The following is a 26,961-nucleotide window of genomic DNA, read 5'->3' on the forward strand; positions in this document are numbered from 1 at the left end:
TTTCCCATATTAGGGAAGTTTTCAACTATCATCTCTTCAAATATTTTCTCAGTCCCTTTCTTTTTCTCTTCTTCTTCTGGAACTCCTATAATTCGAATGTTGGTGCATTTAATGTTGTCCCGGAGGTCTCTGAGACTGTCCTCAGTTCTTTTCATTCTTTTTTCTTTATTCTGCTCTGCAGTAGTTATTTCCACTATTTTATCTTCCAGGTCACTTATCCGTTCTTCTGCCTCAGTTATTCTGCTATTGATCCCATCTAGAGTATTTTTAATTTCATTTATTGTGTTGTTCATCATTGTTTGTTTCATCTTTAGTTCTTCTAGGTCCTTATTCAATGTTTCTTGCATTTTGTCTATTCTATTTTCAAGATTTTGGATCATCTTTCCTATCATTATTCTGAATTCTTTTTCAGGCAGATTGCCTATTTCCTCTTCATTTGTTAGGTCTGGTGGGTTTTTATCTTGCTCCTTCATCTGCAGTGTGTTTTTCTGTCTTCTCATTTTGCTTATGTTACTGTGTTTGGGGTCTCCTTTTTGCAGGCTGCAGGTTCGTAGTTCCCGTTGTTTTTGGTGTCTGTCCCCAGTGGCTATGGTTGGTTCAGTGGGTTGTGTAGGCTTCCTGGTGGAGGGGACTAGTGCCTGTGTTCTGGTGGATGTGGCTGGATCTTGTCTTTCTGGTGGGCAGGTCCACGTCTGGTGGTGTGTTTTTGGGTGTCTGTGGACTTACGATTTTGGGCAGCCTCTCTGCTAATGGGTGGGGTTGTGTCCCTGTCTTGCTAGTTGTTTTTCATAGGGTGTCCAGCACTGTAGCTTGCTGGTCGTTGAGTGAAGCTGGGTGCTGGTGTTGAGATGGAGATCTCTGGGAGCTTTTCGCCGTTTGATATTATGTGGAGTTGGGAGGTCTCTTGTGGACCAGTGTCCTGAAGTTGGCTCTCCCACCTCAGAGGCACAGCACTAACTCCTGGCTGCAGCACCAAGAGCCGTTCATTCACACGGCTCCTTAATTTGGGATGATTCGTTGTGTATTCATGTATTCCACAGATGCAGGGTACATCAAGTTGATTGTGGAGCTTTAATCCACTGAGGCTGCTGGGAGAGATTTCCCTTTCTCTTCTTTGTTCTCACAGCTCCCAGGGGCTCAGCTTTGGATTTGGCCCCGCCTCTGTGTGTAGGTCGCTGGAGGGCCTCTGTTCTTCACTCAGAGAGGACCGGGTTAAAGGAGCCGCTGATTCAGGGGCCCTGGCTCACTCAGGCCGGGGGTAGGGAGGGAGTGTGGGGCGAGCCTGCGGCGGCAGAGGCCAGCGTGTCCTTGCACCAGCCTGAGGCTCGCTGTGCGTTCCCCCGGGGAAGTTGTCCCTGGATCACGGGACCCTGGCAGTGGTGGGCTGCACAGGCTCCCCGGAAGGGGGGTGTGGAGAGTGACCTGTGTTCGCCCACAGGCTTCTTGTTGGCGGCAGCAGCAGCTTTAGTGTCTCATGCCCGTCTCTGGGGTCCGCGCTTTTAGCCGTGGCTCGCGCCCGACTCTGGAGCTCCTTTAACCAGCATTCTTAATCCCCTCTCCTCGTGCACCAGTTAACGAAGAGGGAAGAAAAAGTCTCTTGCCTCTTTGGCAGGTCCAGACTTTTCCCCAGACTGCCTCCCGGCTAGCCATGGCACACTAACCCCCTGCAGGCTGTGTTCACGCCGCCAACCCCAGTCCTCTCCCTGCGCTCCGACCTAAGCCCGAGCCTCAGCTCCCAGCCCTGCCCGCCCCGGCGGGGGAGCAGACAAGCCTCTTGGACTGGGGTGGGGAGTGCTGGTCAGCACCAATCCTCTATGTGGGAATCTCCCCACTTTGCCCCCCGCACCCCTGTTGCTGTGCTCTCCCCTGCATCTCCGAAGCTTTTCCCCTCCGCCACCTGCAGTCTCCGCCCGCGAAGGGGCTTCCTAGTGTGTGGAAACCTTTCCTCCTTCACAGCTCCCTCCCACTGGTGCAGGTCCCGTCCCTATCCTTTTGTCTCTGTTTATTCATTTTTCTTTTTCCCTACCCAGGTACGTGGGGGGTTTCTTGCCTTTTGGGAGGTCTGAGGTCTTCTGCCAGCGTTCAGTAGGTGTTCTGTAGGAGTTGTTCCACGTGTGGATGTATTTCTGGTGTATCTGTGGGGAGGAAGGTGATCTCTGCTTCTTACTCTTCCGCCATCTTTATTCTTGTTTTTTTTGAGGAAGGCCTGTATTGCTATGAACTTTCCTCTAAACTGCTTTTTATGCATCCCATAGATTTTGTATGGTTGTGTTTTCATTGTCGTTTATCTTGAGATATTTTTTATTTCCTCTTTGATTTTACTGTCGGCCCATTGGTTTTTTAATAGCATGTTGTTTAGTTTCCGTGTAATTGCTTTTTTCTCATTTTTCTTTCTGTGGTTGATTTCTAGTTTCATGCTGTTGTGGTCAGAAAGGATGCTTGAAATAATTTGTATTCTCTTAAGTTTGTTGATGCTTGTTTCGTGAACTAGTATGTGATTTATCCTGGAGAATGTTCCCTGTGCACTTGAAAAGAATGTGTATTCCAGTTTTTTTGGATGTAGTGTCCTTTAGATATCAGTGAAATCTAACTGTCCTATTGTGTCATTTAGGATCTCTGTTGCCTTATTGATTTTCTGTCTGGAAGATCTGTCCATTGATGTCAGTGGGGTGTTAAAGTCTCCTACTATTATTGTACTACCATCAATTTCTCCCTTTATGTCTGTTAGTATTTGTTTTATGTATTTAGGTGCTCCTATTTTGGGTGCATATATGTTAACAAGTGTAATATCCTCTTCTTGTATTGATCCTTTTATCATGATATAGCATCCTTTGTCTTTTTTTTGTGGCCTTAGTTTTAAAGTCTGTTTTGTCTCATATGAGTATTGCTACCCCTGCTTTCATGTCATTGCATGAAATATCTTTTTCCATCCCCTCACTTTCCATCTGTATGTGTCTTTCACCCTAAAGTGGGTCTCCTGTAGGCAGCATATTGTAGGTTCTTGTTTTATTATCCAATCTGCCACTCTATGTCTTTTGATTGGAGCATTTAGTCCATTGACATTTAAAGTAATTATTGATAAGTATGTATTTACTGCCATTTAAAATCTTATTTTCCAGTCAATTTTGTATTTCTTCTTTGTTCCTTTCTTCTTCTTTTTGTTTTCCTTTCGTAGTTTGATGACTTTCTTTTGTATTATGCTTGAGTTCCTTTCTTTTTAGCTTTTGTGAATCTATTGTATGTTTTCATTTGTGGTTACCCTGGTTTTCAAGTATGTTAATCCATATCTACTTGCTTTAGACTGGTGGTCATATAAGCTCAAACACATTCTAAAAGATCTAGGTTTTCTTACTCCCCTCCCCAACATTTCATGAGTTTGATGTCCTATTTTACATCTTCATGTTTATCCTTTTGCTGTTCACTGTAGTTATAATTGCTTTCATATAATTTGGTTGTTTTTTTTTAATCTATATACTGGCTTATTTAAGTGATCTTCAGTCCTTTTATATATTTACCTTTTCTATTGTGATTTTCCCTTTCCTATATATTCTTGCTGCTTTTCTGTTTAGAGAAGATCTTTCAATATTTCTTTTAAGATATGTTTAGTATTGCTGTATTCTTCTAGTTTTTGCTTATCTGAGAAATTTTTTATCTATTCTTCTACTCTAAATGATAATCTTGCTGGGTAGTGTATCCTAGGTTACAGGTTTTTCCCTTTCAGTACTTTGAATATATCTTGCCACTCCCTTTTGGCCTGCAAAGTTTCTGTAGAGAAATCAGCTGATGGCCTTGTGGGGGTTCCCTTGTAACTGACTTTGTTTTTCTCTTGCTGCCTTTAGAATCCTCTCTTTAACTTTAAATTTTGCCATTTTAATTATGGTATGTCTTGGAGTAGGTCTGTTGGGGTTCATCTTGTTTGGGACCCTCTGTGCTTTCTATACCTGGATATCTGTTTCCTTCTTTAGGTTTGGGAAGTTTTCAGCCATAATTTCTTCAAATACATTTTAAATCTCCTTTCTCTTTCTTCTCCTTCTGAGATTCCTATTATGCATATATTGGCATGCTTTATATTATCTCATAGATCTCATATGTTGCTTTCATTTTTTTTTCCATTGTCTTTCTGTCTGCTGTTCTGATTGGGTGGATTGCTGTTATTCTACCTTCCAGATCACTTATTTGTTCTATTGCATTATTTGACGTGCTGTTCATCGCCTTTAACTCAGTTTTCATCTCAGCAATTGAATTATCTAATTTTGATTGGCTCCTCTTTACAGTTTCTAGTTCCCTGTTACAGTGATCCACATTTCTATTCATAGCCCTTCTTAATTCCTTCAGCATTTTTATTACCTCCTTTTTGAACTCAGGGTCTGGTAGACTGCAGAGGTCTGTTTCATTGTTTTCTTTCAGGGGATTTCTCTTGTTCTTTTAATTGGGAATAATTCCTCTGCTTTTTCATTTTTCTTGTATATCTCAGACTTTATGAATTTAGGAGAAACAGTTATCTACTGTGGTCTTGAAGGGCTGTTTTCGTGTGGGAGCCTCCCTGTGTAGCCTGCTTGTGTCCAATATTTTTGGTACGGGGGCTGTGTTTAGTATGGATGCCTGCCACATCTTTCCTAAGGGTCTGCTGGCCTTTGTCCCCATGATAGAGGGGGTGCGTTTGGTGTTGTGGTGACCAGAGCCTGCACTGGATATTAAGCGGGGCCTCCTCTTTGCTCTTTGGTTGTCTCAGCCCTGTTGGGGGCAGGGTCTGCTCCCCAGCTTTTGGAGTAGAAGCCCCCAGATCCGGTTCTAAGCTGTGGTGTGAGGTAAGTGGGACTGGAGTGCTCCTACTGGGAAAAGAGCCACTGAGTGTTCTTCCCTAGGAGCTGTCTGCCAGAACGTGTGATTCTATGATGCTACCCGCCACCCTGTGTGAGTGCCCACAAAGATCACTGTTGCTGGCATTGTCCTGGGTGCTCGCCTCTGCTTAGGAGCTCCGGTGTTCAGCTCAGAGATCCCTTAGGCATTCATGTGCCCTCACAAAGCCGCTGGTGCATAAACCTGCAGGAGCTGTGTCCCCTAAGCCCACAGATAGTCAGTTCAGATGGCCCTCAGGCCTGTGTGTGCAGTCCTGGCCCCCAAACCCGCCAGTGAGAACCCACCAGAGCTGCATCCCAGGCGCCAGCAGTGGGATTGCCGGTAATCAGCTCAGACATCCCTCAGGCGTGCATCTGCCCATGGGCCCACCAAGTGCACAGAACCTGCAGCAGCCAGAGCCACACCTGCTGTGAGCACGCTGACAATAAGTCTGCTGTGGTGGACCCATTCCCCTCCTTTCCCGTGTTGACAGTGGGGCTCCTCTGCTGGACTCACGTTCTGTCCTGCATGTGCCCCCAGTTGTGGGCTGGGCCATGCTCCAGGTGCTTCGGGCTGTCTCCGCACAGGCAAACCTAGTCCTTTCCCGGGGTCTGTTCTCTGAAGCCCAAGTTTCAGCACCCAATACACACACCAGCAGGCACGTGTCTCAGGCTGGGAAATGCAGCAGTGTGGCCAGGACCATCTGTGCTGGTCAGTCTCTACACTGTGGGGCTGCAGGCCAGCTCCCACACTCTCCTCTCGGGGCTCTGAATCTCCTTGTCTGTCCTGGCAAACCTCCCAACTGGTGAAGGAGGTTCCCAGGGTAAGGGAAGCTTTCCTCTTTCACAGCTCCCTCCCAAGCGTGCAGGTCCCATCCCAATTCCTCTTCTTCTCCCTTTTCCTTTGCTCCTGCCTGGCTACATGGGGATCTTTCTTGCAGCTTTGGTTGTATGAGATCTTCTGCCAGCTTTTAGTAGGTATTCTGTGAGAACTGTTGTGGGAGCAGGTGAGCTCCATGTCCCTCTGCTCCACCATCTTGATTTCCTTCTCCATATGTTTTCTATTTACCATGTTTTTTTCCTTCTTTTGTGCCTCCTGTGAGCACTGAATGAGTTTTCTTTTAATTCTACTTTTTCCCTAGTTGTTTAAAGTTGTACATCTCATTTCCATTTCAGTAGTTACCCTAGACCTTTTAATCCACATAGTTAAACTCACCTTTGTCTATCAATACCTAGAGTCAACCAAATTCAAGTGTTATTCTTTAATAAGAAAAAAATCTTAATATATGTTTACCTACTCCACCCTACCCCATCACTTCCCATAAAGTAATAAACACTAATAATGATTTGAGTGGTTTTAATTTTTTTTAATTACACATCAGCAGTTACACTGAAAGGTTGAACTCTTAGTTTTACTTACTTCTGTACTCACCACAGCTGCTCATATCTCAGATCTTCCTCCTTCTTACATTCCCTATTGTGTGTCTGTGTATAACTTAGGAGCAGAGAGTTGATTTAATAATAAAACTCAGGGTATTCCCTGGTGGCGCAGTGGTTGAGAGTCCGCCTGCTGATGCAGGGGACACGGGTTTGTGCCCCGGTCTGGGAAGATCCCACAATGCTGCAGAGCAGCTGGGCCCGTGAACCATGGCCGCTGAGCCTGCGCATCCGGAGCCTGTGCTCCGCAATGGGAGAGGCCACAACAGTGAGAGGCCCGTGTACCACAAAAAATAATAATAATAATAAAATTCAGGTTATTAGCACTTTAACCATTAGTCTTTATAAAGCTCCTCTTGCCCTATTTTATTTTTTCTCCTTCATTCTTAATCCCTACCCCCATTTCCTATTTTCATGTAAGTATCTGGGTTTTTTTGCTAGATATATTTTCCTGGATATGTGGATGTATCTTGTAAAGTATATATTATTTTGTGTGTAATGTGTTTTTAGTTTATATAATGGTAATATGCTGTTGAGCTCATTCTGTTACTTAAGTTTTTTCACTCAGCGCTGTTTTTAAGATTGTTCTTATTGCTGTATGCCCATCCAGTTCTTTCCTTTTATCTAATGCATAATATTCCACACTATGCTCTAACCACACTTTAATTCATCTATTCCCTTGCTAATGGACACCTAGGTCGCCTACCTTGTGTATGTTTCTTGCATATACCTCTGTGCCAGAGTTTTTCTGGAATATTTACCTAGGAGTGGTTTTGTTGGATCACAGAATATATGCATAAGTAGTTTAAATAAGGGCCACCTGGTGCTTCTTCAGAATGGTGGCTCTACTGTACACTCACACCAGTAGTACATCAGGGTTCCTGTTTCCTTACAACCTTGCCTGCACTTGATATTCCCCAACTTTTTAATTGTTCTAAGTTTTGTTATTTTGTAGGTATAAAGTGATATTTCATTGTTTTAAATTCCATTTTTCTAAATATTTTTGATGTTAAGTATTTCTTCATTTACTTAGCCATTTGGTTTTCAACTTTTATGAATTTCTATTTCATATCCCTTGATAGTTTTAATATTTTCAATTTCTTCTTTTATTCTGTCATCACCTGTCTGTTTACTTCATCTGTAATGGTAGAGATGACATTTTGAAGAGAAGTTCTTAATTTTGATTTACCTAAATATATTAGTTTGCTAAGACTGCCGTAACAGAATACCATAGGCTGTTTGTTTTAAACAATAGATATTTATTTTCTCATGGTTCTGGAGTCTAGAAGTCCAAGATCAAGGTGTTGTCAGATTTGGTTTCTTTTGAGGGCTTTCTTCTTGGCTTATAGAAGGCCACCTTCTAGCTGTATCCTCATTTGGTCCTCCCTCTGAATTGTCTATGTCCTAATCTACTCTTCTTACAAGGAGACCTTTCATATTGAATTAGGGCTATCCTAATGACCTTATTAACCTTAATTACCTCTTTAAAGGCACTGTTTCCAAATACAACCACATTCTGTGGTACTAGGGGTTAGGACTTCAACATATGAATTGGCCGGGGGGGGGGGGGCGGGGAATGACACAGTTCAGTGCATCACACCAGATCTATACAATTTTATCTTATGGTTTATGCCTTTGGGTTCTTGTTTGAGAAGTATCTCCCTTTCTCATAGTCACAAAGATAGTTTCCTATTCTGTATTTCTTTTCATTTTGCTGTTTGAATGATTCTTTCAAAGAGGGTTTGCATAGAGTAGATTTTTCTTAGCCCATAAAATATCCAAAATTACCTTTACTTTGTTATCATACTTGAATGCTAGTTTGCTGAATAGAGAACTCTAGACTTAAAATAATTTTTACTGAAAACTTTGAAGATATTACTCCATTGCCTTCTAAATCCATTGCTGCCAATGAGAAGTCTGACACTAATCTGATTCCCATCCCTTTGTAGGAAACCTATTTTTGCTCCCTGGAATCTCTTAAGATTTCCATTTTTTCCTTTGGAAATTTGAGTAAGATGCATCTGGGTGTGCAGTTCTTTTTTGTTTATCCTGTTAGATACTTTGTATTCTTTCCAAGATGGTTTCTGTCATCTTGGAAAAATTTTCTTTCTTATCCCCTTTCCATTCTCCATTTTATGAATTAGCTCTTCAAGTGGGTCTTTTCTTCTGTATAACACATTTATTAAATCTTTTATTTGATTATCATACTTTAAAATTACAAAATTATTAAGTTTCTCTTCCATAATGACTGATTTTGTTCTAGAATGAAATAGCCTTTTGAATTCCTTAGAGGACACTAATTATTCTATTTGAAGTTTTTATTCTTTTGGTTAAATTTTGTTTGTTTCAGATGCTAGTTCTTCTTTTATATTTCATAACTTTCTTTCATATTGTTAATTTTCCTCAGACATTAGGAAGTGCTTGACTGTGCATCTTTCTCTTGAACAGTCTCCAGTCTGAAACTTAGAATGCACGTTCTGGTTTCTGGAGCTGCTTCCTGTAATTTTGGAGAGGGCCAGGACATGAATTTGGATAGAGTGCACCTCAGTTCATCTTTCTAGATATGGGGGCTCTCTATCTGCCCAGAAGATCACTGCTTAGCACCTACACTTGTGACCACGGCCCATCTCTCAGCTAACTCCTACTTTGTTCCTTGCACAAACCTTTCCCAAATTCCTTTCAGACCCTTGTCATAGGAGTTGTTTATGCCGTGTGATGGTCCACCCATACTATTGCTTATTTCATTTAAATGTAACCTTCTCTGCCTAATATCATTAACATGTGGAAGGGATCCCATTAGTCAGGGCAAAGGTGAGTGGTCCCTGCACAGGATCCAGTCCCAGCAGATGCTTTGCCTTATTAGGTTGAACTGAGCTCTTTATTGGCTCATCTTAGTCTGATGATCCCAAGAATGAAATCACTCTGCAGCCTCCTCCTTAGTTACTTATCTCTCCTGAATTCACTGTCTTAACACACTCTATTTATACTAATATAACAAATAGTATTTTCAAATCCTCTGACAGACTATCTTTTATGTACATTTTTCTCTTCTAAGACAGTTGGTTTGCCTTCTGACCAATACTGACTGCCCAACAGTTCTGAGGCTCGAAAGAGCTTGCATGTTGCAAAGTCAGGAAGAAGGTCAGTGTGGCTGAAATATAGTGAGTGAGGGGCAGGGTAGCATGAGATAAGATTAGAGAAGTAGGCAGGGGCCAGATCAGGCAGGACCTCAAAAGCCTGGCCAAGGGGTTTGAATTTTTTTCTAAGCGCAAAGGGCTTATTACCTGACACATGTCACAGCTGTTCCTCTTCCCAGTTAGCACTGAAGCTCAGGGCCAATGAGTACTCCCTCTAGGAGGTACCCTGCTGCATACAATGGGTGGTAGACCCAGACCCTGGCCTCTCCGGGGGTCAGTTAGTGCTCTCACCAACCTTCATTCTGTTTCTCTTCTATTTCAGAGGTTGTGTTCTCATCTTATCCTGGATTTTCAACCTCAGAGGTAGGAACTGCCTACTTTATATTTGCATCCTTGAGTCAAAACATTAATTTTAATAAACAAAAATAGGTTAATGGAGCCATGAGAGGCATTTACATATATAACACTGAGGAGGCCCATTCACTGAACCGACCATGTTCCAGGCACTAAGCTGGCCTATGGAGATGCAGCAGCGGACTCAACAGACAGGTCCCAGACCTCACACTGCCCACAGACTAGCTTCCATTGGTCTCAGATGCTGTTCAGTAGTAATGGTTGCTACCTCACGTGATCAAGCTGGCATTGAAGTGAGGCTGCCACCAGGATGAAGCCCAATAGCTTCCTAACAAGAGACCCTGCCCGAAAGCTAGAGTGAAAAAGAAAAACAAAAAAACCCCAAAGCTAGAGTGATCCTGGCTAAACACACCACCATCCGGGGTCTAATCCTTGGTGTCACAGGCTTGGCATCTTTTGTTGTCTTTTCATCCTGGACTTCTTTACAGCATGGTGGCGTCAGGGTTCCAAGAGAGCAAGGCTCTGAAATTCAAACAATGGCATTTTCTGTTGGTCAAAGAAAGTCATAAGGCCAGTATATTCCTGCAGTACAATTCTGATGCTAGTTACCTGGAATTAGCATGCGTCCCACAAGTTAAGGGCACAGTCCCCAATAAGACTGCCCTCACTTCAGACACTAGCTGCAAGTTTGGGGGTCCCCAGGCTACTTGACCTACTGGCAATAAATTCTAAAGTTCCAGTGACCCCCTCGGGTTCAATAATTTGCTAGAACGACTCATAGATAGAACTCAGGAGAGCACTATACTTACAATCACAGTTTGACTATAAAGGATACAAATCAGGACGAGCCAAATAAAAAGACACATAATGAGGGCTGGGAGGGTTCGAAACACAGAGCCTCTTTGCCCTCTTACTGTGGAATGAGAGTGTGTCACCCTCCCAGCACATCTGATGTGTTCACCAACCAGGAAGCTCACTTGAGTCTCAGTGTTCAGAGCTTTCATTGGAGTTTCATTACATAGCCACAATTGATCGAACCATTGGCCACATGATTGAACTCAGTTTCTAGCCCCTCTCCCTTCCCCAGAGGTCAGGCTGGCTCAAACTCCAATCCTCTGATCACACGGTTGTCTTTATAGTATGGCCAGCTGCCATCCTAAGTCATCTCATTAGCGTGAACTCGGGTATGATCCAAGGGTCATGCATAACAAAGACATTCCTATCACTCAGGAGATTCCAAGGGTTTTAGAAGGTCAGTGCCAAGAACCCAAGACAAAGACCAGACAAATTCTTTATTATACAGCAGCCAGTCTAGTTTCAAGGGATTAAGAGATACAGACTCCACGTCTGAATGGGAGGAGCAGCAAGGTCACACAAGCGCATGCATAAGGGATAGAGGGGCTTGTGGCCACAGAATTAGGTTGCTTAGTGCTCAGATCCCAACTGTGTGGCATCTGAGAATGTAGAGAGTGAGTTGAATGGTTGAAACATTTAGCAGCCTCTCTATCACTGTCAGATACATCCCACTCTAAGACAGGGCCCTTTCTGTCCCCGGCAGAGCCAGTCATGCCCTCAGATCAGGACATTCCGGCCCCCTGGACAGGGCTAGGTAACCCCCAAGCCTGTCTGGCTTTTTCTTCTCTGTGCTCCAGTCTGATTTGCCCACTTTGGCTCACACAGCCTCGCTCCGGGTAGGGAATTGCATAGTTGAGGAGATACCTTAACAGACCACCACCACATTCCACTCAGCCTCTTGGAGATTGCATTCGGATTTCCTTGAGAGGAGAGTTCCCAAGCACCGCCACTGGTTTTTGTTTTACTGTCACCCATGACTTATCCATCTCACTTGTGGCTGTACAAGTTGGACGCCAGGAGAGGACAAAAATACTTGGCTAATAGTAGGTGCTCCAGGGACTTCCCCAGCGGTCCAGTTGTTAAGATTCTGCCTTCCAGCACAGGAGGCGTGGGTTCGATCCCTGGTCAGGGAGCTAAGATCCCACATGCCATGGGGTGTGGCCAAAAACTTAATAAATAAATAAATAAACAAATAAAAAGGAATTGCTGTAAAAAAGAAAAAAGTAGGTGCTCCACAAATGGTCATTAAATGAGCAAAGGAAATTTAAGTGACTTGCTCGAGATTTCACAGCAATTAATGGAGCTTAGATGAATCTAGTTCATCTGAACCCAGTCATTAGCCCAGCATCTACCCTGGTTAGATGGTTAATCCAGCGACTTCCACTTTCTACTTGATCAAACATGTTGACCCTAAGGCAGGCTGAGGTGTGCTGAGAGACCATGACTGACGCTGCAAGTGAGCCAGATGCACTGGCCACACCCAGGCCCCACAGCCTGCCGGAAATTGTCCAGGACTTAGCTGTCGTTTTATCTCGGAACTAAGAGCTTCCACTGTAGGATGTGGACTAGCCCATCAGAGCAGGTGTTCAAGGCTCAGGTCACTCCTGCTCCGTCTCCTCACTAGGAAAAGTCCCCTTAACAATGCAAGCCCTGCCCTTTCACCTTCTGGAGAAATTTTAACCCAACCGTATAGAGGGGCAAGTTCAGGATAAGCCACTATAGGGCAGAAAGTGAGAGGTGAGAGCAAAGAGCCTCAGCAGTGGTGCACTGCTGTATTGTACTTTGGCTTCAGAGAACTTGAAACTGGAACTTTGTGTACCAGAGAACTAGCTCACCATGTGACATAGGAAACTTGGAGCCAGAACTCCGGGCCCTTGATGACATCGCCCCTTATGACCCTGGATGTCTCTTTTGACCCAGCCTCTCTAGAATGGTCATTCTATCCACCACACTCCCTAGGAAGGGTCTGTTGGCCCACTTCTTATCACCAGGGCACTTTGACTTTGACTTTCTTTTCCTTCTAAGACAACCAAGGTATGTGCGCTTCCTCCCATATTCGAGATTCTTCCCGTGAAGTCACTGAAAGCGAGGAACCAGACGCTGGCCCTGCCCTTCCCAGAGCTGAGGTACCTTAGCCTGGCCTACAACAAGGTGACTCTCTGCTTCTCTACCTCTTTCCTCAGGGGCACAGACGGGAGGGTGGGGTGTGAGCTGCTCTGGCCTGAAAGCTAACCCTCCCGTTCCCTTCATCAACAGTATGCAGGCTCAGGAATTCTCAGGGTGGGGGGAAGCAGAGGGCGTGCAGGCCAAGGCAGGAGTCCATCCATTCAGTCACAGATATTGATGTAACACTTAACATGTGCCAGGCACTGGGGATACAGGTGTGCAAAGAAAGATTCAGCCTCTGAATCTGAAGACTGATACTGGACAAATAATCACAATATAAGACTGCTCAGTGTCATGAAGACATTCACAGTGCTATGAAGTATGTGACAGGGCAGGGGGTCTTACCTAATATTTGGGATCAGGGAAGGTTCTCTGCAGAGTGGTGTTTAAGCTGAGATGGGAATCAGTGAGTTTATTGAGGTGAAGACTGAGGGTAGAGTGAAGTGAGAAATGTTCTAGCCTAAGGGAGCAGCAGATGTAAAGTCCATGGGACAGATTTAACATGTGTTTCCTTAACATGTTTTTGTTTTTTAATTAATTAATTTATTTATTTATGGCTGTGTTGGGTCGTCGTTGCTGCACACGGGCTTTCTTTTAGTTGCGGCAAGTGGGGGCTACTCTTCGTTGCGGTGGGTGGACTTCTCTTGTTGAGCATGGGCTCTAGGTGCACGGGCTTTGGTAGTTGTGGCGCATGGGCTCAGTAGTTGTGGCTTGCGGGCTTAGCTGCTCCACGGCATGTGGAATCTTCCTGGACCAGGGCTCAAACCCGTGTCCCCTGCATTGGCAGGCGGATTCTTAACCACTGTGCCACCAGGGAAGCCCCCGCTTAACATGTTTTATGTTAACATATTTTTCCAACAGCTATGTCCTATAAAACTTCCAGTAAACCCCACTAATTGAGCCCTACTCAGGTGTGAAATGCAGGCAACTTTTAAGGTACTCTGCTTACATTCCTTCTGAGGCAAGTGGTTAGTACAGCCAACCTTCCTGGGTGTTTTCTTCTAAGAGTTATAATTTTAGCTGTAACATTTAGGTCTTTGATCCTTTTTTTTTTTTTTTTTTTTTTTTTTTGCGGTACGCGGGCCTCTCACTGCTGTGGCCTTTCCCGCTGCAGAGCACAGGCTCCAGACACACAGGCCCAGTGGCCATGGCTCACGGGCCCAGCCGCTCCACGGCATGTGGGATCCTCCCGGACCGGAGCATGAACCCACGTCCCCTGCATCGGCAGGCGGACTCCCAACCACTGCGCCACCAGGGAAGCCCAGGTCTTTGATCCATTTTGAGTTAATCTTTATATATGGTGCGAGATAGGGGTCCGGCTTCATTCTTTTGTATGTGGATATGCAGTTTTCTCAAAACCATTTATTTTTTTAAATAAATTTATTTATTTCTATTTGGCTGCATTGGATCTTCGTTGCTGTGCACGGGCTTTCTCTAGTGGCAGCTAGCGGGGGCTACTCTTTGTTTTGGCGCGCAGGCTTCTCATTGTGGTGGCTTCTCTTGTTGTGGAGCATGGGCTCTAGGCACGCGGGCTTCAGTAGTTGTGGCTCGCGGGCTCTAGAGCGCAGGCTCAGTAGTTGTGGAGCACGGGCTTAGTTGCTCCACAGCATGTGTGATCTTCCCGGACCAGGGCTCAAACCCATGTCCCCTGCATTGGCAGGCAGATTCTTAACCACTGCACCACCAGGGAAGTCCTTCAACACCATTATTGGAAAGACTGTTCTTTCCCCATTGAGTGGTCTGCTCACCCTTGTTGAAAATCAGTGGATCATAGATGTATTATGGGTCCTCCTTTCATTCTTTTTTTTTTTTAATTTATTTATTTATTTTTGGTTGTGTTGGGTTTTCGTTGCTGCGTGCAGGCTTTTCTCTAGTTGGGGCGAATGGGGGCTACTCTTCACTGTGGTGCACAGGCCTCTCATTGTGGTGGCCTCTCCTGCTGCAGAGCACAGGCCCCAGGCACACGGGCCTCAGTAGCTGCGGCACACGGGCTCAGTAGTTGTGGCTTGTGGGCTCTAGAGCACAGGCTCAGTAGCTGTGGCACACGGGCTCAGCTGCTCCATGGCATGTGGGATCCTCCCGGACCAGGGCTCGAACCCATGTCTCCTGCACTGGCAGGCGGATTCCTAACCACTGTGCCACCAGGGAAGCCCCCTCCTTTCATTCTTGAAACTGGTAAGTTGTGTCTTTTATTGATCCAAAGTAGTTAGAAGTTATCCCTTTTATGGACTTAAAAAAAAAACAAAAACACTAAGCTAGGTGCTGGTTTCTTTGGATTTCTCTGTAGTCTGTTTTCCATTTCATTGATTTCTGCTCATAACTTTATTTCTGTCCTACTCACAATGAGCTTAATTGGCTCTTCTTTTTCTAGATTCATAAATAGTATAATATTAGATCATTGATTTAGACCTTTCTTCTTTTTAATATAAGCATGTACAGCTATAAATATCTTCTTTAAGCACTGTTGGAGCTGCATCCTACAAATTGTGTCATGATTTTCATTCAATTAAAATATTTATATTTTTTTATGATTTCTTCTTTGACTTTGGGTTGTTATAGAAGTGAGTTGTTTTATTTCCAAATATATGGGGATCTTCTAGATAACTTACATTTGTTGAGTTCTAATTTAATTCTATTGTGGCCAGATAACATAATCTGTAAGATTTCATTCTTCTGAAATTTATTTAAACTTATTTTATGGTCCATCCTATATTCTAGCTTGGTGAACACTCTGTGTGCACTTAGAAAAAAATGTATATTCTGCAGTTTTGGGGGATAGTGTTCTATAAATATCAACTAAGTTAAGGTGGTTGGTGGTGTCACTCAGATCTTTTATGTACTATTGTTTTATGTGTTCTATTAATTATTGAGAGCAGTATGCTAAAATCTCCAGCCATGATTGTGGATTTATTTCTCCCTTTAGTTCTGTCAGTTTTTGCTGCATGTATTTTGAAGCTCTACCCTTGGGTACATTTTCATTTAGAATTTTTATATCTATTTGATGTGTTTATCCTTTTGTTATTATGACTTGTCTTCCTTTGCCTCTAATAATACTCCTTGTTTTAATGTCTATTTTGTCTGATTTTAGTATAGATGGACAGCTCTCTTATGCTTACTGTTTGCATGGTGTATCGTTCTTTCCTTTTACTTTCAACCTATTTATAACTTTGTATTTAAAGTGTATCTCACTGAGACAGCATATAGTTGGTTCTTGCTGGGATGCTGGAGCATTTTCTCAGCATTCCTGCTCTATCCTCATCTTGCAGCCTTTTCTGTGTTCCTACACCTCAGAGGGTTTATCTCCACACTCTTGTTCCTCCCCCAGCAGTGACTGCTTTCACTTGTTAGTTAGTGCTTGCTAGTCTGATGGTAGGGTACCAGTGGGAGGGCCCAACCCCTGTCTTAAGTAGGCCCTGGGTTCCTGTGTCTCAAGGATGTACCCTTCTCAGGGGTCCTACCCCTGTCCCAGCAGTAGGCGACTTCTAATGAAATGGGCCAGGTTGAATTCCTCCCCTACCACAGGAGTAGCAGGTTTTAATTTTTTCCCTCCCCAGATGCAGGGCCCTGGGCCCAACAGGGTTTGTTGACCTTCCTCAGCAGCTTCAGGCTTTTGTTCACTAGGGAGCAGGGTTGGCAGGGCTTCCTGCCTTTCCTACAGTGGCAGCTGCTCTCCTCCTCCAGACCTACACCCCAAGGAAGGCTTTCTCCAGTCTCCCTCACTGTGTCCAGTCTTTTGCCTACAAGTGGGCGTGAATTCCCCTTGTGTCTGCAGCTCTCAGGAGTTCTATTCTCCTACTGTAGCCCACACTTGGCCTTTAGCAGTTCATTAAAAATTTTAGCTGACTTCTTAAATACTTAAATGCCACTCATCATCTTTTCCTCCCACGTTCTGCCACAGGTGAGCCAGGGTCCGTGTCCCATCCCTCCTTGGAGGTGCCCTACTTTCCTTATATTTCAGGCCACTTGATTGCCCTGAGACCTTAGCTCTCTGTTGCACTCAAGAAAAGTTGTGCAGGTGTAGGTTATTCAGTTTTTATATTGTTGTTAGGAGGTGAGCAGCAGTCTTTCCTGTTTTCTACATTTCACTTGAGTTTTTAAACATTTTTCTTTATGAGAGTTACCCCCTTACATATATCTTTTTGTCTGTGATCAGTTGTCTACTGCCAGAATGTAGGTTCTTTTGCGAGCTGTGACTTTGTTTTGCTTACAACTATTTCATCATCTTTTCAAATAGCACCTGATACATGTTAGGTGCTCAGTATGTTTGTGAGATGAATGAGTGATGTTCTGATCATGTCAAGGAGTACTCAGGCAACCTGTGTTGAAATTAATATTCAATTTATTAAAGTTAAAAATTTTAAAACCAGTTATGCCTTCAAACAGAATTTATATACATCTAGAATATTCACTTAGAAATCTAGTAATTTTTGTGCCAAAAGTAAAATAATCACTTTGACTCCACCTTTAACTAATATTTACTTACTTCATAAGTTTGACTATTAAGTTATATTCACCCTAACCCAATGAAAAATTGGGCAGAAATTTCAAGGTGTCATTGGAATCTGAATTTATTTCCAGGGGCATTAAACTCACCTTATAAGGAACAAGCTAACCTGATGGTCAAATTCTGCTTACAATAATCAGCCAGAATCCTAAGCCTATATCTTTCAGCTGGGACTTAATTTCACAGAAAATATGGCATACGTGCCCTGGCTATCTTTCAACTTTCCACCAGTATTTTTTTTAATAAATTTATTTATTTATATTTTTGGCTGCGTTGGGTCTTCCTTGCTGTGTGCGGTAGTTGCGGTGAGTGGGGGCTACTCTTCGTTGCGGTGCGCGGGCTTTTCACTGCGGTGGCTTCTTCTCTTGTTGTGGAGCACGGGCTCTAGGCGTGTAGGTTTCAGTAGTTGTGGCACGCGGCTCAGTAGTTGTGGCTCACGGGCTCTAGAGTGCAGGCTCAGTAGTTGTGGCGCACAGGCTTTGGCGCACGGGCTTAGCTGCTCCGCGGCATGTGGGATCTTCCCGGACCAGGGCTCGAACCCATGTCCCCTGCATTGGCAGGCGGATTCTTAACCACTTCGCCATGAGGGAAGTCCCTCCACCAGTTTTAATTGTAACCTTCTTCAACTTTTTAGCTACCTGATTTGGATGGATGTAATTTTGCATCCTGACAAAATTAAATTCTCCATCTCCCATTTTGTGGTGACTGCTTCTTGACTACTTGATTTGCACAAAAGTGACTCTGCACCCTCTTTAACCATCATTATATAGTCATTTATCAACACATATTAGGTTTCTTTGTAGATTCATCTTTCTTCCCTCTTTTTCTACAGTCTAGATAAGAAGTCAGCAAAATTTTTTCTGTAAAAGAGACAGATAGTAAATATATTACTCTGTCACAACTAGTCAACTCTGCCCTTGTAGCACAAAAGGCAATACATAAGTGAATGAGCATGTCAGTGTTCTAATGAAACCTTATTAAACAGACAGGGACCCAGATTTTGGCCAACAGGCTATATCTGCTGACCCTGGTTTTTGTATATTCTTTGGCTAAGAGTGATACTTACATTTTTAAATGGTTGAAAAAATCAAAAGAAGAAGAATACTTCATGACCCATGAAAATTATGTGAAATTCAAATTTCAGAGTCCATAAATAAAGTTTTGTTGGAAAACTTATTTACTTATGAATTGTCTATGGCTGCTTTTGTGCTACAACAGCAAAGTTGAATAGTTGCAACAGAGACCGTATGGCCTGCAAAGCCTAAAACATTTATCTGGCCTCTGACAGAAAAGGTTTGCTGACCTCTGGTCTAGATGATCAAATGTGAAAGTCCTTCAAGGCCTACTTTGAGTCCCTTTTCTCCTCTTACTCTGTGTTTTCTCCTGAGGCTGGCTTCACATACCCATTGCCCATGACCAATGCCTCACAAACTTATAAATCCTTTATACCTGAGACCAGTGTATCTACTGTCTACTTGAATTTCTACTTGGAGGTCTAAAAGGCACCTCCAAAAACACATATCCAAAGTGAATTAATGATCTTATCAATTCAAAAATGGATGTTCTTCCATGATTCCATATCGTTGTCAATAGCTGAGTTACTTGAGCTATTGACTCCGTTCAGGTACTTGAGCCAAAACCTGGTTGTCATCTTTGATACTTCTCTCTCCTGTACATCCCTCCTCCCCACCCATATCTAATCCAAGTCCTGTCAAATTTAAGTCTCCATATTTCTGTTTTTTATGGAATTATAGTTGATTTACAATATTGTGTTAGTTTCAGGTGTATAGCATAGTGATTCAATATTTTTGCAGGTTATATTCCATTATAGGTTATTACAAGACTGAGTATAATTCCCTGTGCTATACAGTATATCCTTGTTGCTTATCTATTTTATATATAATAGTTTATATTTCTTAATCCCATACCCCTAATTTGTCCTGCTTCACTCTCTTCTTTGGTAACCACAAGTTTGTTTTCTGTGAGTCTGTTTTGTATATACATTCATTTATATTATTTTTTAGATTCCAGTATAAGTGATATCATACAGCATTTGTCTTTCTCTAACTTATTTCACTAAATGTAATATTTTCTAGGTCTATCCATGTTGCTGCAAATGGCATTATTTCATTTTCTTTATAGCTGAGTAATATCACCAGTTTACATTCCCACCAATAGTATACGAGGGTTCCCTTTTCTCCACATCTTCTCCAACATTTGTTATTGGTAGACTTTTTTTTAATATTTGTAAATTTTTATTTATTTATTTATTTATTTATTTATGGCTGTGTTGGGTCTTCGTTGCTGCACGCAGGCTTTCTCTAGTTGCAGTGAGCAGGGGCTACTGTTCGTTGTGGTGCACGGGCTTCTCATAGTGGTGGCTTCTCTTGTTGCAGAGCATGGGATCTAGGCATGCAGGCTTCAGTAGTTGTGGCTCACTAGCTCTAGAGCACAGGCTTAGTAGTTGCGGTGCACGGGCTTAGTTGCTCTGCAGCATGTGGGGTCTTCCCAGACCAGGCTTGAACCTACGTCCCCTGCATTGGCAGGCAGATTCTTAACCACTGAGCCACCAGGGAAGTCCCATGGTAGACTTTTTGATGATAGCCATTCTGACAGATGTAAGGTGATATCTCATTGTTTTGATTTGCATTACTCTATTAGCGATGTTGAGCATATTTCATGTGACTGTTGGCCATCTGTATGTCTTTGGAAAAATATCTATTCAAATCTTCTGCCCAGTTTTCAATTGGATTATTTGGGGTTTTTTGATAATGAGTTGTATGAGCTGTTTGTATGTTTTAGATATTAACCCCTTGTTAGTTGAATCATTTGCAAATATTTTCCCCCATTCCACAGATTGCCTTTTTGCTTTGTCAGTGGTTTCCTTTGCTATGCAGAAGCTTTTAAGTTTTATTAGGTCCCATCTGTTTATTTTTGCTCTTATTTCTTTTGCCTTAGGAAAGTGATGCAAAAAAATATTGCTATAATTTATGTCAAAGAGTGTTCGGCCTATGTTCTCTTCTAGGACTTTTATGATTTCAGGTCTTACATTTAGGTGATTAAACCATTTTGAGTTTAGTTTTGTATATGGTGTAAGAGAATGTTCTTTTTTTGGCTGCGCTGCGCAGCTTGCAGGATCTTAGTTCCCTGACCAGGGATTGAACCTGGGCTCTTGGCAGTGAAAGCATGGAGTCCTAAACACTGGACTGCCAGGGAGTTCCCAAGAGAATGTTCTAATATATATATATTTTTTTACATGTAGCTGTCCAGTTTTCCCAGCACCACTTACTGAGGAGACTGTCTTTTTTCCATTTATATTCTTGCATCCTTTGTCATAGATTAATTGACCGTAGGTGTGTGGCTTTATTTCTCAGTTTTTTATTCTGTTCCATTGATGTATGTGTCTGTTTTTGTGTCAACACCATGCTGTTTTTGATTACTATATAGCTTTATAGTATAGTCTGAAGTCTGGGAGGGTTATACCTCCAGCTTTGTTCTTTTCCTCGGGACTGCTTTGGCAATTCTGGGTCTTTTGTGTATTTTAGTATTATTTCTTCTAGTTCTCTGGAAAAAGTAATGGGTATTTTGATAGGGATTGCATTAAATATGTAGATTGCTTTGGGTAGTATGGCCATTTTAACAATACTAAAATCTTCCTATCCTCCAGCATGGGATATCTTTCCATTTCATTGAATCATCTTTAATTTCCTTCATCCATGTTTTACAGTTTTCCAAATAGAGGCTTTCACTTCCTTGGATAAGTTTATTCCTAGGTATTTTTGGATGTGATTAAAAATTTTTTTTAATTGAAATATAGTTGCTGTACAATATTATATGTTAGAGATGTACAATACAGTGATTCATAGTTTTTAAAGGTTGTACTCCATTTATAATTACTATAAAGTAATGTCTATATTCCCTGTGTTGTACAGTATATCCTTGGAACTTGTTTTATACCTAATAGTTTGTACATCTTTCTTCTCTACGCCTATATTGCCCCTTCCCCCTTCCCTTTCCCCATTGGTCACCACTAGTTTGTTTTCTATATCTGTAAGTCTGCTTCTTTCTTATTATATTCACTAGTTTCCTGTATTTTTTAGATTCCACAACTAAGTGATATCATACAGCATTTGTCTTTCTCTGACTTACTTCACTTAAAATAATACCCTCCAAGTCCATCCATGTTGCTGCAAATGGCAAGATTTCATTCTTTTTTATGGCTGAGTATTAGTCCATTGTGTGTGTGTGTGTGTGTGTGTGTGTGTGTGTATACCACGTCTTCTTTATCCATTCATCTGTTGATGGTCACTTAGGTTGCTTCCATGTCTTGCCAGTTGTAAACAATGCTGCTATGAACACTGGGATGCATGTACCTTTTCAAATAAGTGCTTTTGTTTTTTTCAGATATTTACCCAGGAGTAGAATTGCTTGGTCAATGGTAGTTCTATTTTAAGTTTCTTGAGAAACCTCCATACTGTTTTCCACAGTGGCTGTACAGTTTACATTCCCGCCAACAGTGCATGAGGGTTGTCTTTTCTCCACATCCTCTCCAACAATTGTTATATTTGTGTTCTTTTTGATGATAGCCATTCTGAGAGGTTTGAGGTGATATCTCATTGTGGTTTTGATTTGCATTTCCCTAATGATTAGCAGTGTTCAGCATCTTTTCATGGGCCTGTTGGCCATCTGCATTTGCTCTTTAGAAAAATGTCTTCAGTTCTTCTGCCCATTTTTTAATCAGGCTGTTTGGTTTTTTTGATGTTGAGTTGTATGAGCTATTTATATATATATTGGATATTAATCCCTTATTGGTCATATCATTTTCTCCTACTCAGGAGGTTGTCTTTTCCTTTTTTCAATGGCTTCTATTGCTGTGCAAAAACTTTTAGGTTTAATTAGGTTCCATTTGTTTATTTTTGCATTTATTTCCTTTGGTTTAGGAAACAGATCCAAAAAAATATTGCTATGATTTATGTCAAAGACTGTTCTGCCTTTGTTTTCCTCTAAAAGTATTACAGTATCCAGCCTTACATTTAGGTCTTTAATCCATTTTGACTTTATTTTTGTATATGGTGTTCGCGAACGTTTTAACTTCATTCTTTTAAGTTAGCTGTCCAGTTTTCCCAGTACCTCTTATTTGAAGAGATTATCGTTTCTCCATTGTATATTCTTGCCTCCTTTGTCATAGATTAATTGATCATAAGTGCATGTTTTTTTTCTGGACTCTCTCTACTGTTGCATTGATGTCTCTTTTTATGCCAGTACCATAATGTTTTGATTACATTGTAGCTTTGTAATATAGTCTGAAGTCAGGGAGCATGATTCGTCCAGATCTGTTATTCTTTATCAAGATTGTTTTGACTATTTGGGTGCTTTTGTGTTTCAATACAAATTTTAATATAGTTTGTTATGGTTCTTTGAAAAATGCCGTTCATATTTTTTTGAATTTTAATATCCTTATTGGAGTTTAATTGCTTTACAATGTTGTGTTAGTTTCTGCTGTACAACACAGTGAATCAGCTATATGTATACATATATCCCTATATCCCCTCCCTCTTGAGTCTCCCTCCCACCCTCCCTATCCCACCCCTCTAGGTCATCAGAAGGCATCAAGCTGATCTCCCTGGGCTATGCAGCAGCTTCCCACTAGCCATCCACTTTACAATTGGTAGTGTATATATGTCAATGCTACTCTCTCACTTCGTCCCAGCTTCCCCTTCCCCACCCCCGTGTCCATTGATAGCTTGATAGGGATTGCATTGAATCTGTAGATTGCCTTTGGTAGTATGGTCATTTTAACAATATTGATTCTTCTAATCCAAGAACACGGTATATCTTTCCATCTGTTTGTCGTCTTCTTTTTCTTTCATCAGTGTCTTATACTTTTCCGAATACAGTTCTTTTGCCTCCTTAGGTAGGTTTATTCCTAGATATTTTATTCTTTTTGATGTGATGGTAAATGGGATTGTTTCATTAATTTCTCTTTATGATAGTTCATTGTTAATGTGTAGGAATGGAACAGATTTCTGTATGTTGATTTTATATCCTGCAACTTTACTGAATTCAGTGATGAGCGCTAGTAGTTTTCTGGTGGTGTCTTTAGGATTTTCTGTATGTACTATTGCATCAGCTGCAAATGGTGACAGTTTTACTTCTTCCTTTCCAATTTGGATTCCCTTTATTTCTTTTCATCTCTGACTGTCGTAGCTAGGACTTCCAAAACTATGTTGAATAAAAGTGGCTAGAGTGGACATCCTTGTCTTGTTCCTGATCTTAGAAGAAATGCTTTCAGCTTTTCACCTTCGAGTATGATGTTAGCTGTGGGTTTGTCATATATGGCCTTTATTATGTTGAGGTACAGTCCCACTATGCCCACTTTCTGGAGAGTTTTTATCATAAATGGGTGTTGAATTTTGTCAAAAGCTTTTTCTGCATCTATTGAGATGGTCATATGGTTTTTATTCTTCAATCTGTTGATGTGGTGTATCACACTGATTGATTTGTGTATATTGAAGAATCCTTGCATCCCTGGGATAAATCCCACTTGATCATGGTGTATGATCCTTTTATTGTTGGATTTGGATTGCTAGTATTTTGTTAAGGATTTTTTCATCTCTGTTCATCAGTGGTATTGGCCTGTAATTTTCTTTTTTTGTCATATCTTTGTGTGGTTTTGGTATCAGGGTGATGGTGAACTCACAGAATGAGTTTGGGAGTGTTCCTTCCTCTGCAATTTTTTGGAATAGTTTCATAGGATTGGTGTTAACTCTTCTCTAAATGTTTGATAGAATTTGCCTGTGAAGCCATCTGGTCCTGGACTTTTGTTTGTTGGACTTTTTAAAATCACAGTTTTAATTTCAGTACTGGTAATTGGTCTGTTCATATTTTGTATTTCTTACTGGTTCACTCTTGGAAGATTGTGCCTTTCTAGGAATTTGTCCATTTCTTCTAGGTTGTCCATTTTATTGTCACGTAGTTTATTGTAATAGTCTCTTATGATCCTTTGTATTTCTGTGGTGTCAGTTGTAACTTCTTTTTCATTTCTGATTTTATTGATTTGAGTCCCCTCCCTTCCTTCTTTGATGAGTCTGGCTAAAGTTTTATTAATTTTGTTTTTCTTTTCAAAGAACCAACTTTTAGTTTCATTGATCTTTTCTATTGTTTTCTTCATTTCTGTTTCATTTATTTCTGCTCTGATCTTTATGATTTCTTTCCTTCTACTAACTTTGGGTTTTGTTTGTTCTTCTTTCTCTAGTTGTTTTAGGTGTAAGTTTGGGTTGTTTGAGATTTTTTCTTATTTCCTGAGGTAACACTGTATTGCCATAAACTTTCCTTTTCTAACTGCTTTTGCTGAGTCCCATACGTTTTGGATTGTCGTGTTTTCATTTTCATTTGTCTCTAGGTATTTTTTTAATTTCACCTTTGATTTCTTCAGTGATCCATTGGTTGTTTAGTAGCATACTATTTATCCTCCAAGTGTTTGTGTTTTTTACAGTTTTTTTTTCTTGTAGTTGATTTCTAATCTCAGCGTTGTGGTTGGAAAAGATGCTTGATAAGATTTCAGTTTTCTTAAATTTACCATGGCTTGCTTTGTGGCCCAGCATGTGATCTGTCTTGGAGAATGTTCCATGTGCAATTGAGAAGAATGTGTATTCTGCTGCTTTCAGATGGAATGTTCCATAAATATCAATTAAGTCAATGTGATCTAATGTGTTATTTAAGGCCTGTGTTTCCTTATTGATTTTCTATCGGGATGATCTGTCCATTGATGTACGTGGGGTGTTAAAGTCCCCCACTATTATTGTGTTACTATCGATTTCTCCTTTTATGGCTATTAGCATTTACCTTATACATTGGTGTGCTCCTATGTTGCATGCATATATATTTACAATTGTTATATATTCTTGGATTGATCCCTTGATCGTTATGTAGTGTCCTTCTTTGTCTCTTGTAACAGTCTTTATTTTAAAGTCTATTTTGTCTATATGAGTATTGCTACTCCAGCTTTCTTTTGATTTCCATGTGCATGGAATACCTTTTTCCATCCCCTCACTTTCAGTTTGCATGTGTCTCTAGATCTAATATAAGTCTCTTATAGGCAGCATATATACAGGTCTTGTTTTTTTAACCATTTAGCCACTCGTTGTCTTTTGGTTGGAGCATTTAACCCATTTACATTTAAGGTAATTATTGATACGTATGTTCTTACTGCCATTCTGTTAATTGTTTTGTTTCTGTTTCCATAGGTCTTTTTTTCCCTTTCTTCTTTTGCTCTCTTGTGATTTGATGACCATCTTTAGTTTTATGTTTGAATTCCTTTTTCTTTTTTGTGTGTATATCTATTACAGGTTTTGGTTTGTGGTTACCATGAAGTTTTTGTATAGCAGTCTCTCTCCCTCTCCCTCTCCCTCTCTCTCTCTCTATATATATGTAGATGTGTATATATATATATATATATATATATATATATGTGTGTGTGTGTGTGTGTGTGTGTGATTGTATTAAGTTGCTGATCTCAATTTCAAATTCTAGTGATCTGTTCTTCCGTACCACTATTGATTCCTTCTAGTGTATTTTTCATTTCAGTTATTGTATTCTTCACCTCTGTTTGATTGTTCTTTATATTTTCTCTTTTTTAAAAAAACTAACTTCTCCCTCTGTGCATCCATTGTCCTCCCAAGTTCTTTGATCACGTTTACAATCTTTACTCTGAACTCTGGCCTGCAGATTTTCTGATGAAAAATCAGCTGATAGCTTTATAGGAGTTTCCTTGCTGCTTCTTGTATTCTCTTTAATTGTTGTCATTTTAGTTACAATGTGTCTTGATGTATTCCTCTTTTGAGTTAATCCTGTATGGGACTCTCTGTGCTTCCTGAACTTGGATGTCTGTTTCCTTTCCCAGTGAGGCAAGTTTTCAGCTATTATGTCTTCAGTTGTTCTCAGCCTCTTTCTCTTCTCTTTCTGAGACCCCTATAGTGCAGATATTTGTGCACTTGATGTGGTCCCAGAGGCCTCTAACTGTCCTCATTTCTTTGTCTTTTTTTCTATTCAGTGGCAGTGATTTCCACTACTCTGTCTTCCAGCTCACTGATCTCTTCCTCTGTGTTATATAGTCTACTATTGATTCCTCATAGTGTTTTCATTTCAGTTATTGCATTCTTCATCTTTGTTTATTCTTTATATTTTCTAATTCTTTGTTTAAAAACTCCTAACTTCTCTCTCTGTGCATCCATTCTTTGTCCAAGTTCTTTTATCATCCTTATGATCATTACCCTGAACTCTTTCTCAGGTAGATTGCCTATCTCCACTTAGTTTTTCTTCTGAGGTTTTCGCTTGTTCCTTCATCTGGAACATGTTCCTATTTCACCTCATTTTGCCTGTTGCTGTTTTTATTTTTATGGATTTGGCAGGTTGGTTCTGTTTCCCGGCTTTGGAGAAGTGTCCTTCTGTAGGAGATGTCCTGTGTGTCCCAGCAGTACACTACCCTCTCATCACCAGAGCTGTGTATGCTGTGTGGATCTTCTGTGGCAGGCTGACTGTGTGTGAGCATGTGGGTGGTCTGCTAGACTTGATTGGTCCCCGGTCCTGTTGATTGCCAGACCCTGCCTTGTGTGGAGGCTGCCTGTCGCTGGTTCATAGGACCCAGTCATGAGGTGGCTGACTGCAGAAC

At 41.3% G+C, this 26,961-nt stretch overlaps 2 protein-coding genes across 3 annotated transcripts in view; one reads left to right on the forward strand and one right to left on the reverse strand.

The window, feature by feature from the left end:
• The window catches only part of XRRA1 (X-ray radiation resistance associated 1), a gene marked incomplete at both ends in the record, with an annotated part of 99,597 nt that overhangs the window by 59,394 nt on the left and 13,242 nt on the right, over positions 1 to 26,961 (forward strand). The window contains 2 exons of one of the 2 annotated variants that reach the window (XM_082845121.1): positions 9,735 to 9,775; positions 12,647 to 12,772. In XM_082845121.1, coding sequence (XP_082701247.1) covers positions 9,735 to 9,775; positions 12,647 to 12,772 — 167 coding nt within the window. The remainder of the gene's footprint in view (positions 1 to 9,734; positions 9,776 to 12,646; positions 12,773 to 26,961) is intronic. The other variant, XM_082845122.1, reaches the window with a different exon arrangement.
• The window catches only part of RNF169 (ring finger protein 169), a 120,772-nt gene continuing 103,730 nt past the window's right edge, over positions 9,920 to 26,961 (reverse strand). Inside the window, exon 7 of the transcript XR_014326396.1 lies at positions 9,920 to 10,288. The gene's annotated coding sequence lies outside the window, so the exon portion shown is untranslated. The remainder of the gene's footprint in view (positions 10,289 to 26,961) is intronic.

The sequence above is a fragment of the Leucopleurus acutus genome (assembly GCF_964270905.1).
Source record: "Leucopleurus acutus genome assembly, chromosome: 8".
Classification (NCBI taxonomy): domain Eukaryota; kingdom Metazoa; phylum Chordata; class Mammalia; order Artiodactyla; family Delphinidae; genus Leucopleurus; species Leucopleurus acutus.